We start from the raw sequence: 14,425 nt of genomic DNA, 5'->3' as shown, positions 1-14,425 counted from the left end.
AAAAAAAAAATTTGGGAAAGCTACCAAGAAAAAAAGAGGTCCTACCCGGATTCGAACCGGGGTTGTTCGGATCAAAACCGAAAGTGATAACCACTACACTATAGAACCATAAGAAGTTCTTGGTGTCTGAACTGGAGACTAGCGGTTTTGCCCCTTGGTTTGGATATGGCTCTATCACCGGGTACGCGGCGTTAAAGTGGAATCATACCGATGAAAGCACTTGTGTCGATAACTGCATATAATAGCTCACTTATACCACTAGTTGCTATCTTGGAATGCACAGGAATGTCGAGCATTGAAGTGTATAGCTGTACTCTGTGCTTTATCTGGCAATTCAGCCTGGCTTGTAGAGTGTTCTAGAAGTTTCTTTGCACGTCTTAGGGGTTACAAGGGGGTGCCCCCACCTTAAAAGTATATAAACTACTGCGTACTTTCCAACTTTCCTGGTTGTACAACACTACACCAAGAACAATAACAACACTAACGATACTAACAATACTACAACTACACAATGAGTTTCTACCAACCTTCGCTGTCGCTATATGATGTGCTAGATGCACTACAGGCACCACGCCAACGCCAGCCACGGGCCTACGGCTCCTATGGCTCCTATGCCCCCTATGGCACTTATGGCACGCATGGCACGCATGGCTCTTCCTACCCCTACGGTCAGCGCCACCCATTGCACCACGTAAGGAGCACCCCGTACTACAGGTTTGGCAACCCTTACTACTACAGTCCCGAGTACTACGAAGACGAGGACGAGGACGAAGGTGATGACGTGCAGGACGGTGACGAGGACGTCGAGATGGGCGAGAAGCCCTCTTACTACCACGATAACTCAGGCAAAGCCGCTAGGAATGCGCAGGAGCACGAACAACAGTACCAGGCTGACAACGGCCTTGTGGACATCCTGAACGCGTTGCTGGGTGGATACCCACCAATGGGCAGCACAGTGCAGCTAGGGCCACAAGGGCAACAGCAAAGGCAGCAACAACAACAGCAACAAGAGGAGCCAGAAGTCGAGGAGCCACAGGAACCTAAACAGAAGCCTGCCGCAGTGCAACAACCAGAGCCACAAGCTCAGGAAACTCCACAAGAAAGCAAGCCACATAGCGAGTCGAAACCTGCGCAGCAACCAAAGTTGAAGAAAAGAGCCTCGTCTTCTGCGTTCGTGCACCAACAGGCTCCATCCCCTGTCCCTGATCCTTTGCAGATCTCCAAGCCGGAGACCCGACTAGACCTCCCATTCTCCCCCGAGGTCAACCTGTATGACACCGAGGACACATACCATGTTGTGTTGGCCTTGCCAGGTGCCTGTTCCAAGGCATTCCGCATCGACTACCACCCATCCTCTCACGAGTTGCTCATCAAGGGTAATATCGAGGACAAGATCGGAATCGATGAGAAGTACCTAAAGATCACCGAGCTGAAATACGGTGCCTTTGAGAGAACCGTGAAGTTCCCTGTGCTACCACGTATCAAGGACGAGAGCATCAAGGCCAGTTACTCGAACGGCCTGTTGCACATCAAGGTCCCAAAGATCCTCGACGGCACCGAGAAACCAGCTCCAAAGAAGAGAATCACCATCGAGGATGTCCCAGATGAAGAGCTCGAGTTCGAAGAGAACCCAAACCCTGTCCAGGCATGAAAGACCCAAATGGCATACAGCACTGCCACAGCACTGCCACAGCACATTAGTAAATAGATCAAAAAAGACCATAAAAAGAAATCTCTCAAATATATAAATGTATAGACTATATACAGCAACGAAGTACTCACGAATAGAACAATGGCTTACCAAACGTGCATGAGAAACTTGCCAATACTATATACACTACTTGGCAGTTGGCATGGTATGTTATATTATCATGTGACATATACGTATTTTGTGATTGAAAATTTTTCCCAAATTTGGCAAAGAATCGATGAGCTTCACTAGTTGGTAGTAGTTATAGTCCCAGTTAGCTATTCGATATTTATCTGGGTTTGCGTTGATCTGAGGTTTGCATACATCAAGCATTGAGGATAGCAAAAGCCGCTAGCACTTACTGATCAATTGAGAGCCATGTCTGATCCTAACCAACAGCAGCAGCAGCAACAGCAGCAACAGCAACAGCAACAAGGTAACTACCAACAGTACTACCAAAACTATGGTCAACAAAACTTCCAGCCACAACAGGGCTACCAGCAGTACCAGCAGTTTCAAAACTACCAGCCACAACAGGGCTACCAGCAATACCAAAACTATCAGCAAGGTGGCTACCAGAACTACCAACAAGGCGGATACCAGAACTATCAACAAGGTGGATACCAGGGTGGTCGTGGTGGATACCAAGGTGGCCGTGGCCGTGGTGGTTACAAGAACTACAACAATAGAAACAACTACAACAACCAAAACAGCGGATACCAAAACTACCAACAACAGCAACAACCTGCTCAAGGTATGACCTTAGACAGTTTCCAACAACAACAAGAGCAAAAGAGTGAGCCAGCTCCAAAGCCAAAGAAGACTCTAAAGTTGGTGTCAAGCTCTGGTATCAAGTTGGCTAATGCTACTAAGAAGGAAGAACCAAAGACTGAAGAACCAAAGAAGGAAGAAAATAAACAAGAAGAGCCAGCCAAGGAAGCTAAGAAGGATGAAGAAACCAAGAAGGAAGAAACTACCTCCACCGAATCCAAGCCAGAAGCTACTGAGGATGTCTCTAAGAAGATGGAAAAGCTTGATGTCAAAGATACAAAGGAAAAGGAAGCTACTCCATCCCAAGAGGTTAGCAGTGCGGACGCCTTGATCAAGGAACAAGAAGATGAAGTCGATGAAGAGATTGTTAACGATATGTTTGGTGGTAAGGATCATGTCTCCATTATTTTTATGGGTCACGTCGATGCCGGTAAATCTACCATGGGTGGTAACTTATTGTACTTGACTGGTTCCGTGGATAAGAGAACCATTGAAAAATACGAAAGAGAAGCCAAGGACGCTGGTAGACAAGGTTGGTACTTGTCCTGGGTTATGGACACTAACAAGGAAGAAAGAAATGATGGTAAGACCATTGAAGTCGGTAAGGCTTACTTCGAAACCGAAAAGAGACGTTACACCATCTTGGATGCTCCAGGTCACAAAATGTATGTTTCTGAAATGATCGGTGGTGCCTCTCAAGCTGATGTCGGTATTCTAGTTATTTCTGCAAGAAAGGGTGAATATGAAACCGGTTTTGAAAAGGGTGGTCAAACCCGTGAGCATGCTTTGTTGGCTAAGACCCAAGGTGTTAACAAGATGATTGTTGTTATTAACAAAATGGATGACCCAACTGTCAACTGGTCTCAAGAACGTTACGACCAATGTGTCAGCAACTTGAGCAACTATTTGAAGGCAATTGGCTACAATGTTAAGCAAGATGTTGTTTTCATGCCTGTTTCTGGTTACAGTGGTGCTGGTCTAAAGGAACGTGTCAAGAAGGAAGAATGTCCATGGTACGATGGTCCAGCTCTATTGGAATACCTGGACGAGATGAAGCATGTCGACCGTCACGTCAATGCTCCATTTATGCTACCTATTGCTTCTAAGATGAAGGATCTAGGTACCGTTGTAGAAGGTAAGATTGAATCAGGTCACATCAAGAAGGGTCAATCCACACTACTAATGCCTAACAAGATACCAGTTGAAATTCAAAATATTTACAACGAAACTGAAAATGAAGTTGATATGGCTGTTTGTGGTGAACAAGTTAAGCTGAGAATCAAGGGTATCGAAGAAGAAGATATCTCTGCTGGTTTCGTATTAACCTCCCCAAAGAACCCAATCAAGAACGTCACCAGATTTGTTGCTCAAATCGCCATTGTTGAATTGAAGTCTATCATGTCTGCTGGTTTCTCCTGTGTTATGCACGTCCATACTGCCATTGAGGAAGTCCACATCACTAGACTATTGCACAAATTAGAAAGAGGTACTAACCGTAAGTCTAAGAAACCACCTGCATTTGCCAAGAAGGGTATGAAGATTATTGCATTGCTGGAAACTGAAGCTCCAGTCTGTGTTGAAACCTACGACGACTACCCACAATTGGGTAGATTCACATTGAGAGATCAAGGTACTACCATTGCTATTGGTAAGATCGTTAAGATTCTTGAGTAAACGGCGTTACATCAGATAGAGTAACTTTGTTTGTTTTAGAAATTTATCTTAATAATTAAGTGTGACTTCTGCGGGTAATGAAGTCATGGAACCAATCAGTAGTTTTCGTAATCAGTATGAACACCATATAACATCTAATCATAGTTTTCTGTACAGTATTTTGTTTATTTCCAATGCAATTTCGAAATAGCTTTCATTTTGAATATATTTTATTTATATATTTGACCGCATGCCAAAGAAATACCACTTATCATATCAATTATCATATCAATTAAAAAGCATTTTCAAATTCAGATTCGTAACTCATTAAATATATCGATTAAGTTTTCCACACCCAATATGACATTCTCATCGTAGTCGTCTGTATCTGTAAACTGTGAGTGAGCAAAGTCTATAAAAGTCATCGAGCTCAGTTTCTTATTTCGGGGCTCCACCTTCTCGTTCATAATCGTTGGATTGGGCAGCTCATCGTCATCTCTCGTATCTATAACCATGCTGGCTTGTGTAGTTTGTTGTACAAACCCGCCAGCGAGCTCGTCGTCTTCCTCGTCAGTATCTATGAGTTCAACTTCGTAGTCGTGTACCAGCTCATCAACATCATCGAGCTCTTCCCATGCTGCAGGGTCACTCTCATATACGAATAGCAAGCTACTAGATATAAATCTCGCCTTTGTGTCAAGTAGAGTGTTGTAGAACAATTGCAACCGCTGCCAGAAAGTGTCGTAAAGTTGCTTTTTCCGTGGCTTAGACAGCCTTTCATTATTAAAGAACAGTTCAATGGCCTCGCTGATATCATCCTTAGTTCTAGTTCTTCCGTAGAACTTGTTCACCGACAGGTATTCCACACCATGGTGAGTCTCCACATCGTAGTGTGCCTCATCTAGTGCGGTACAGCTAGCTTTCCCCCGTTCTATCTTCATCCCGCATATCCGAAACGCCAGAGACCCCGACGTCGTGGTCCTGCTCACCTCCTGCAACCGCTGCCTCTTCTCCAGCGGAGCATCCTCATCGTAGAGCACAGACCCCAGCTTAATATCCATCACGTTCGGTCTCGAGTACCCATGCAGCAGGTTGTTCAACACAATATACTTGCTCCCAGCGGGTGTATTGCCGGAAGCCCCGGGCTTCCTGACATCGCCTTGCTCCAGCACGCCCATGAAGCAGGGCATCCACAGGTGCAGCGGCACATCCTGCGCAGCTCCAGGCTCGTCAACCCTCCGCCGCTGCACCTCCATATAGAACGCAGCTTCCTTCGCATGGTACGGCTTGAACACCAGCGCACCTTCGCCCTCTGTGAGCAACCCGTCGTGCCCAGCAGCCCTGTGTTGAAACGCACGCATCCTCGACGCAAATAGCCAATACTGCCTGGGCCCCTGCTCCTCTCCCCCTCTGTGCAACTACAAAACTAGCACAGGAGAGACAGATATATGCCACTTCCGATGAGTTTTGGCAGAGCATAAGCCGGTATACTAGTAGCGCTGTACGGACATGTGTTTACCCGGCTATCTCCCTGCACACACCTCCCAGCGGGAGCCAGTACTTGATAGCCTGAGCCTTCTGAGTATGAGCCCTTGGAACCTCTGCCCGGGAGCGAAGCCAGTCTCATAGCATGGATATATTTAGTTTCCCAGTTCTCTGACCAAAAGGTCAATACCGGATGATCCAGAGTAAGGCTAAAACAACAATCACGACTCTTGTCACTCCCTCTCTCTGGTAGAAAATTTTTCTTCTCTAGGCTGGACGGGCTCAGGCTAGGGAACTGGTACCCTCTAATGGAGTCCTAATGTAAGCCTAATGTAAGCCTAATGGACCTCTCTAATGGAGGCCTAATGGTAAGCTTCGAAGGCTACGCTCAAGGGCTACGCTCACTCCATTAAGCTGAAACTGTAAGTGGCTTTTCTCCTTAACATACAAACCACGTAAGTAAATAAAAACAAAAAGATGGATGCTGCAGGGTTGAAGTTGAAGTCTGCTAAGGACTCGCTGGTGTCAGCGTTGTTCGAGTTGTCCAAGTCCGCTAACAATACTGCTTCTGCCATTGTTGATTTCTACAATACCATTGGCGAGGATGATGAAGAGAGGCTAGAGGCGTTCACCACGCTGACCGAGTCTTTGCAGACCCTGACGTCTGCGTCGAACCAGCTGCATGGTATAAGCTCTGATCTTGTCAACCCCATGGACGAGGATGCGTCCTCTTTGCTGATGGGCAAAGGTAAGAAGTCCAAGTCCGGCGACGATGATGCCGATGGTGCCGACGACCAGCCACCTCAGAAGAAGAAGCCCGTCCGTGACCCTAACGCCCCAAAGAAGCCGTTGACCGTCTTCTTTGCGTACTCTGCGTATGTGCGCCAGGAGCTGCGTGACGCTAGAGCACAAGCCGGCTTGCCCCCTCTGTCATCCACCGAGATCACCCAGGAGATCTCCAAGAAGTGGAAGAACCTCAGCGACGAGGAGAAGGAGAAGTGGAAGCAGGCCTATAACGTCGAGCTCGAGAACTACCAGGTCGAGAAGCAAAAGTACTTGGAGGCCAAGAAGAACGGCACTCTGCCTGAGTTCATGGACCCAAGCACCAACCACGCCCCAGTGCCATTGCCCGCCAACTTGCAAAAGAGATCAATCGATGAGATCTACGGCGGTAGCGATGGCCACAAGGTCTCCAGCAGCGGTAACGGTGAGAACACCGGCTCCAGCGAAAAGAAGAAGAAGAAGAAGAAGAAGGATAAGAAGAAGGATAAGAACAGAGACGCCAACAGAGACAATAACTAAGCCAAAACAGCGTGCTGATCTCATTACTCATTCTTTATCAAGAATCGCCCTTCATAATATTTCTTTCTCTATCAGTGAACTACCACCGTTCCTGATCTTGTATTATTTTTCTTTCTCATTTCTAAGAATGCTTTGATGTATTCACCCACTTCATATATGATTTCATTGGTTTTAGACTAATGATCTCGTATGCAAAACTGTATTTTTGCAATCCACGACCTGGATTTTTAAACATAGAGACACATAAATTTGGAGACATTCATATAAACGATATACATCAGTGTAAGACGATTTGTATTATATAAAGTTATAGTAATCTTAATATCCAGTCATACTTATATCCCAATCGTGCTTGTATCCATAGCCGTGATACGGGCATCGCGAATATATGTAAGTTTTTATTCATTTTTAGTATTTACAGCTATTTGAATGACTACTTTCCGTCGTCAAATAGATGGCTATCTGCGCCTTTGTCCATTAGCAAATGTATGTGCTCGAACAATGTTAATTACAAGAGTTTCATCAATTCCTCGGTGATGTTGACCTTCTTCACAGGCGCATCTTCAGGTCTCTTCCACTCCTCTGGGAATTCAATTGTCCTTAGACGCCTCGAGTGCTTCTTCCGCAGATTCTTAGCAATGGTGTGTCTTGTGTCCAAGGGGATATCACTGAAGTCGTCTTTGCTTAAGTCCTTGGCCTCTTGCAGTAGCCTCTTCAGGATATCTCCCAAGTACTTGGCATTCTGCTGTGCTTCTGGGAACTTGTCGCTGGACATCTTGAACAGGTCTGTCTCGTGGTCGTAGCGAGTCCTTGCCAGTACCCTGAACTTGTGCAGTGCGCGAGGCTCCAAACCAAGTGACTCAGTCTTTAAGCTCAGGACTACTTTCCTCGAGTTAGGGTGCTCTTCACCCACATACGTGAAGTACTTGTAAGTCACCACATCTGACGCTGACGGAGGCTTGTACTCCTGCCTGTACTTAGCGAGCAAAGGCAGCTCGTACGCAGCCAGTCTGTTGTAAAACCGCTGCTCACGGTGCTGATCCACCAGATCCAGCGCCTGCGAGGGCAACTCATCGAACTGAAACCTGCTAAACCCACCGACGACATCCCGAGCCTTGGCCCCAGCACCAGGTCCAGCTCCAGCACCAATCTCCATAGCACCTTTCTCACCGTACTTGTACAGCTTCCTGATATGCGCCTCGGGAACACCAGTGTACTCCGACGTGCCCAGCAGCGCCTCTAACTCCTCGGGACTCTGCTTGTACTCCTTCCCCATCTTCGCAACACGCTCCCAGTACAGAGATATCACAGTCTCGGGCTTCAACCCTTTCCACTTAGCAGGTTCCCGGTACAACCCTGCAACAGCACCAGCAGCTCCAGCAGCACCAGAACCAGCGGCACCAGCCGCGGTACCTATACTCCGAATAATACGCAACATCTACTCAATCTGTCCAGCTTGTACTGCCTTCCCAAAGCCAGACCCCCCAGTCGCAACTAGTACTATAGCTCTTATAACTTCTTATTCGATGCAAATTCCAAGCAAGACCAGAAGTATATCACTTACCACGTAGAATCTGCTCGGTGAACAACACGACTCTGGCGAAGTGAGCAAGTATTATAAGAGCTGGGCGGGTTCTGGTGGCTATTTGGGCGTGGTGAATGGGCTAAAGAGGGTATAAGACAGCAATGCCGAGGAGTTCTAGGCGAGGTAAGAAGCGGGAGCCACCTGCGTGGAAGAAAGCTGCTGGTGGAAAGGCGCCGGAGGGCGGAAAAGGTGGGAAAGGCGGGAAAGGCGGGAAAGGTGCGCCGCGTGTGGCCATGGGCAAAGGTGTGGATGTCGGTCGCGACCGCGAGGAGGAGCGGCGGGTACTGGCGCTGAGCAGCACGCCCTCGACGGTGCTGAACAGAATTCTAAGCGTACTGGACCTCACGTTTGAGCGGGACATAGGGATGCTGAACGGCAATTGCGTGCGGAAGGTACCTGACTATGGTACGCTGGTGAAGCTGCGGGATGAGCTTCAGAAGCTCCACCACCTGTTTGAGCACATATCGCAGTCCGATCAGGCCAGTATAGACCTTGTACGGCAGATCAGGGAGAAGCGCAAGCAGGTGCGGATCAAAGAGGAGGAAGAGCAGGAACAACAGCAGAAACACAAACTCAAATTGAAGCTGAAGCTGAAGGATGTCACGAAAAAGGACGCCAGTGCCACAGATGACAAACCAGAACTTACTGAGGAGAGTGCAAAAGCTGAAAGTCCCGAGGCCAAGGAAGGTCCCGTGGAGGCAGAAGAAGACACACTAAGTAGGCCAAAACCCGACGACGTTGAAACAGTAGAGATAAATACACAAGTTGAAGAAACGAAGGTAGAGTCTGGGAAGGATGAAGTAGAGCCATCAGAGGAGAAAGACGCCGAAGTGAAGGACCCTGAAGCCACTGATGAAACTAAAGCAGAGGAACAGATAGACGAGACAGAGAAGCCTGACACGGTTCTGAAACGAACACATTCAGAAATATCAAGCGATGTTGAAAATGTTGGTGAACTGAAAGTCGAGGATGGACAGGAAGAGCCAGTTGAAGGGGAAGCACCTCCAAAGAAGATAAAACTAAACCTTACAGAAGAAACGAATGATGCACAATTTGGCAAACCGGAAGAAAACGAAGGCACAGAAGTGTCAAAGGATGTTGATATAGATAAGATGGAAAACGATCCAACTGTTAAGAACCCTAAGTCCGAGTTTGTAGTGTCGCAAACACTTCCTCTTGCGGCAAAAGCATTAGGTCTGTTCAATGAAGAAGGGCTTGAATGTACAGGTGAGGAGTTCTTGAAGAAGAAGTATAGTGTTGCCAGTTACCCAACAACTGATCTGTCAGATAAACTACCTGGTGAACTGCCCGATATGGACTTCTCATGCCCTAAACCTACAAATCAAATCCAGTTCAATACTTTCTTAGCATCAGTTGAAAAGTTTTATAGAGAATTCTCGGATAATGATATCGGATTCCTAGAAGGTAAGTATATTCTACCACAGAACCTTCAAGTCGATAGCACTTATGACCCGGAAGTTACACCTTATATTATACCAAAGCTTGGACAACTATACACTGAGATATGGGCAAAGGAAGATCAGGAGAAAAATATTGGCAACACATCACCTCCATCAGTTACTGATCCTTCAAGTATTTTACCCAAAAAAGGGGCCGCCAACATTAATGATACCATATTAGAGACCGAGGACGTGTCGTGCGGGCCTCTAGTTTCAAGACTAATTTCAGCTATAATGAAAGAAAGTACACAGAATATAGATTCTAACATGGAATCCGGCACACCTGGTCACGGTCTTGACGAGATCAAAAGCGAACCGGACCATGGCCTACCAGCTGACGACAAGGACATCTCAAAGGATAATGACAATGCTTACTCTGTAGAGGGAAACTCTAGCTTAGCTGCAAATGCGGACTCTGTGATGACCAATGGTGACACAGTGGATAACGATGACCATAATAGTTGGGATGTCAACCCTCTTTCACGCAGCACAACGAGTACGTTGCCTGCAGGAAACGGATGGAAAATCGAAAATGTCAACATAGATTATCCAACGTTTGAAGAGAGATTGAAAAGAGAGTTGAAATACGTGGGTATATATATGAACTTGCCCAAAGACGAGAACAACCCAAATGGAGAAGATCCAGATTGGTTAAACGGTAGAGAAGACGATGAAGTCAGCGCGGAGCTGCGTCAACTTCAGGCCACTCTAAAACAAGTCACAAAGCGCAACCAGTTGCGAAAGAAGAATCTGATACCACTCGTAGAGAGGCAACTGGCATGGCAAGAGTACTCATCCATCCTAGATGACTTGAACAAACAACTAGACCAAGCATACATCAAACGTATCAGAGTACCGAAGAAGAGACGGAAACACCATGGCAGTGCCACTTCAGGCTCCGCATCGCAACTGGCTCAGCAGAAGGCTGCCAACTCCAGCTTGAAAGCATTGTTGGACAAGAGACAGAGATGGATTACAAAGATAGGACCCTTGTTCGACAGCCCCGACCTGATGCTCAGAATCCCCAAGGACAGCGTGTTCCCCAACCTGGACGCTCAGGACGACGACGACGACGACATCGACGTGTTCGCGCAGAACAACATGAACAAAGAAGAAGGACTGGAAGACTAGCTAGCACAGCCTACATAAGCACCAATACATCATTATATATCAATGATAAAAAACGACTATACTAACAGCACCAACCTTTCACTATACACATAATACAGTTTCTTAGTAGTAAATATCACATACAACGACATATATTTCCCCTGTTGTGGAGCGTTCAAGACGCAGAAAAGCCCTTTGACAGGTAGAAGACACTAGATCTGTTATAACTACTCTCCCCCTCACCCTCTTCAACTACAATAGTGGCTGCCATTGCAATTCGAAGACGCCTTGAGAGTATTAGAAGTGAGGATACATTCGACTTGTGGATATAAAAGAAGTTACTGTTTTCCCTTATCTGAGCACCGAGCAATTTAGTGCATTTGTTGCGGGATCAAAGTTTCACGTTAATTTTGGATATACCTGGATAGTAATTTTGGAGTAATAGAAGTTTTAAATCTGGTAACGTTAAGATAAAAAAGTCACGATGTCTAGAGCCAAGAGAATTATGAAAGAGCTGCAAGCGGTCAAGGATGACCCTGAGGCCAACATCAGTCTGGAGTTCGTCAGCGAGTCTGACATCCACCATTTGAAAGGTTCGTTTCTAGGTCCACCGGGGACACCATACGAGGGTGGTAAGTTCATTGTGGACATCGAGGTGCCCATGGAGTACCCGTTCAAGCCTCCAAAGATGAAGTTCGACAGCAAGGTGTACCACCCAAACATCTCGTCGGTCACAGGCGCCATCTGTCTGGACATCTTGAAGAACGCATGGTCCCCAGTGATCACATTGAAGTCGGCGCTGATCTCGCTACAGGCACTGCTGCAGTCCCCGGAGCCCAACGACCCACAAGACGCAGAAGTCGCCCAACACTACCTACGAGATAGGCAATCCTTCGACAAGACCGCCGCACTCTGGACAAAGCTGTACGCATCCGCCGAGGGCTCAGGCGACAGCGTGGACGAAGCACAACTCTACGGTATCGACCCAGAGATCGTCAAGGAGTTCGAGTCCCAGGGATTCGAGAAGAACAAGATCGTCGAGGCCCTCAGACGCCTCGGAGTCAAGTCCCTCGACCCTAACGACAACGCCACAGTCAACAAGATCATCGAGGAACTGTTGAAGTAGATATATAGATTAAGTACCACTACCAAGAACTTCAACAATACCAACTCCCATATAGCTCATCATCACCTAACACGCCCATTATTAGCTAAACATAGCAGAAGTGAGGGGGGCACCAGTTTCACTCAGAAACGCTCGCACAAATCCTTCACTTTCACTTTCCCCGTCCCCCCACCCAAATAATCGGATTTCAATATGCGACATCGCTGCCCCTCATCGCACTCCTTCCTTACCACAGCTAATAGTCCAAGTATATAAAAGGAACAGGACCGTAGTGCTTCTGGGTACCTCTGCAGTGGTGCATCTCAGCGGACTTGAGACTACACTACTGCAATTGGCGATGTCGTGTGCTCAGTCGTATATCCACCTGATACCTTCCAATGTGAAGGAGGCCGCTGCGAAGTCGCTTCGGGCTGCGGGGCGTGCTGGCGGTGCTGGTCGTGTTGGCAGTGCTGGTAGTGGCAGTGGCACTGGTGTGCAGAAGTCAGTTTCTTTGAAGATACATTTGGAGAAGTTCCCCAGTTCGATCGGGCATGCCACTTCGCGGGTGAACCGGCTGCACAATGAGGACTCGTACTCGATCAACATGCTGCGGATGCCCTCCCGCACGGAGCAGTTGCTGGCGTATAAGAATAAGGACTTGCTGAGCAAGAACAGCAGGTCTGTGCTGAATGTGTCGATATTTGACGGTCATGGCGGTGAAGGCAGGGTGTCGAAACTTCTTGCGCGGGAGTTTTACAAGGATATTGTTGCGGGCTACCCCAGTGAGCAAGATTTCTTTCATCTGCTGGACAGATACAGGAAATTGATCGGTGGGAAGTACTGGAACGACCTATACCAGAGCAGAGAGCAGTTCTACGACAAGTTCATAAAGAATTGTAACACCAAGCAGGAGCTTGTGTTATTCGGCGCAGACCAGAAGGGTTCGCGGATGATTTTTGACAAATGGGGGAACATCATAGATAAAACGAGCCTGTTAACAGATCTCGAAAGATTACGTCTGTATTACTCTTTCCTTAAGTTCGATCTAGAGAAATGCTGTGGGTTCGATGATATGGAATCCTTACCTGAGAATTTTTCCGCAGAGGAGCATTTAAAAAGGTACTCAGGTGGATCTACTGCATCCTCTATCTTCCTGTCGTCTTATAATAACAACTTGAAGACAGACGACTCATTTTTCATCTATCCTAATGGCCTCTTTAAGCTCGTAGTCACCCAAGTAGGCGACACCAAGATTATTATATGTGACAAGAACGGAATCGCACACCCATTGACAAGGTTGCATCATCCAACATCCTCTAGAGAATCCAAGAGACTAAATATGGATGTTAAGAAAGAAGAAGAAGAGGCAGATTCTTTTGGTGAAAAGAGGTTTTTAAACAAGTTTGCGAATACTAGATCGTTCGGTGATCTGGTCGGTAAGAAAGAGGGTCTCTCTAGTGAACCAGATATTTATTCCTATTTGGTCGGAAACACAGAACAGTTGCCGCACTCTGAAAGATCGAAACTGCAATTTGGTGGAGATGAATGCTTCATTTGCATGGTTACCGATGGAGTCTCCGATATTCTCTCGGATCAAGAGATTGTAGATTTAATCACTTCGACCGTCAATATGAGAGGCCTAAAGACGGCCAATCCACAATACTTGGCAGAGGAAGTGGTGAAATTTATAGAGGCAGTCGGCGACAGACACGCTGATAATGCGACATGCATTATCTTAAGGCTTCCGAACTGGGGAAGCTGGCCCACAATCGATCGGACTGGTGCGGAGAGAGAAGAAAAGCTAATGGGATCTTCAAAGGGAGAAAGAGCGTAGTACTCTTACTTTCGAACTTTATTGAAATCATATTCCGGTATTTGTCAAAGTTCTCCAAGAAAAAACATAGTAACGACCTCAACAGTTGTATTAATTTAGAAGCCAATATTCATATTAATTAAATCATATTCCTAGTGTTTTGCTAATTCAATCCCCGATATCATTACTACTTTTGTATCCTATTAGTATGGTTTTTTTTATTTTCCTTCATTTTATTTTGTTTTATAGATTCCGGGGATTTTGTTATGTTATAAATCCTGCCACTTTATATGGCTAAATAACTATCTAACGCAAAGTATTGAACAGAATGCAACATCTCGTTATTTTTCCATAGACTCTTGGAGAGAATATTATCCAAAATTTGTCTGCTGAACTTCATTTCAGCCATCATCAATTGATCGTCAAGTAGTTTTTCAAAATCCGACTCATC

General features: G+C 46.4%; 8 protein-coding genes and 1 non-coding gene across 9 annotated transcripts; 6 read left to right on the top strand and 3 right to left on the bottom strand.

The window, feature by feature from the left end:
* Positions 1-36: 36 nt before the first annotated feature.
* tQ(UUG)2 lies at positions 37-108 on the bottom strand. Its single transcript has one exon. It is a non-coding gene; the product is annotated as a tRNA-Gln (tRNA).
* Positions 109-511: 403 nt separating this feature from the next.
* On the top strand, positions 512-1,651 carry HSP42 (heat shock protein HSP42; the record flags this gene model as incomplete). The annotated part of the gene is made up of 1 exon (XM_445723.1): positions 512-1,651. One exon carries the CDS (start codon positions 512-514, stop codon positions 1,649-1,651), a length of 1,140 nt encoding a protein of 379 aa, XP_445723.1.
* A 417-nt stretch (positions 1,652-2,068) lies between these two features.
* Positions 2,069-4,135, top strand: SUP35 (translation termination factor GTPase eRF3; the record flags this gene model as incomplete). The annotated part of the gene is made up of 1 exon (XM_445722.1): positions 2,069-4,135. The coding sequence occupies one exon, from the start codon at positions 2,069-2,071 to the stop codon at positions 4,133-4,135; it is 2,067 nt and encodes a 688-aa protein (XP_445722.1).
* Positions 4,136-4,425: 290 nt separating this feature from the next.
* On the bottom strand, positions 4,426-5,475 carry ARG82 (inositol polyphosphate multikinase; the record flags this gene model as incomplete). The annotated part of the gene is made up of 1 exon (XM_445721.1): positions 4,426-5,475. The coding sequence occupies one exon, from the start codon at positions 5,473-5,475 to the stop codon at positions 4,426-4,428; it is 1,050 nt and encodes a 349-aa protein (XP_445721.1).
* A 601-nt stretch (positions 5,476-6,076) lies between these two features.
* On the top strand, positions 6,077-6,901 carry HMO1 (Hmo1p; the record flags this gene model as incomplete). Its single annotated transcript, XM_445720.1, has 1 exon — positions 6,077-6,901. One exon carries the CDS (start codon positions 6,077-6,079, stop codon positions 6,899-6,901), a length of 825 nt encoding a protein of 274 aa, XP_445720.1.
* A 508-nt stretch (positions 6,902-7,409) lies between these two features.
* RSM24 (mitochondrial 37S ribosomal protein mS35) lies at positions 7,410-8,339 on the bottom strand (the record flags this gene model as incomplete). The annotated part of the gene is made up of 1 exon (XM_445719.1): positions 7,410-8,339. One exon carries the CDS (start codon positions 8,337-8,339, stop codon positions 7,410-7,412), a length of 930 nt encoding a protein of 309 aa, XP_445719.1.
* A 248-nt stretch (positions 8,340-8,587) lies between these two features.
* NGG1 (histone acetyltransferase NGG1) lies at positions 8,588-11,077 on the top strand (the record flags this gene model as incomplete). The annotated part of the gene is made up of 1 exon (XM_445718.1): positions 8,588-11,077. One exon carries the CDS (start codon positions 8,588-8,590, stop codon positions 11,075-11,077), a length of 2,490 nt encoding a protein of 829 aa, XP_445718.1.
* Positions 11,078-11,540: 463 nt separating this feature from the next.
* On the top strand, positions 11,541-12,182 carry UBC1 (E2 ubiquitin-conjugating protein UBC1; the record flags this gene model as incomplete). The annotated part of the gene is made up of 1 exon (XM_445717.1): positions 11,541-12,182. The coding sequence occupies one exon, from the start codon at positions 11,541-11,543 to the stop codon at positions 12,180-12,182; it is 642 nt and encodes a 213-aa protein (XP_445717.1).
* A 337-nt stretch (positions 12,183-12,519) lies between these two features.
* Positions 12,520-13,995, top strand: PTC6 (type 2C protein phosphatase PTC6; the record flags this gene model as incomplete). Its single annotated transcript, XM_445716.1, has 1 exon — positions 12,520-13,995. The coding sequence occupies one exon, from the start codon at positions 12,520-12,522 to the stop codon at positions 13,993-13,995; it is 1,476 nt and encodes a 491-aa protein (XP_445716.1).
* Positions 13,996-14,425: the final 430 nt, after the last annotated feature.

The sequence above is a fragment of the Nakaseomyces glabratus genome, chromosome E, assembly GCF_010111755.1.
Source record: "Nakaseomyces glabratus chromosome E, complete sequence".
In the NCBI taxonomy this organism is placed as follows: Eukaryota; Fungi; Ascomycota; class Saccharomycetes; order Saccharomycetales; family Saccharomycetaceae; genus Nakaseomyces; species Nakaseomyces glabratus.
This window is presented reverse-complemented; position numbering and strand designations above follow the sequence as displayed.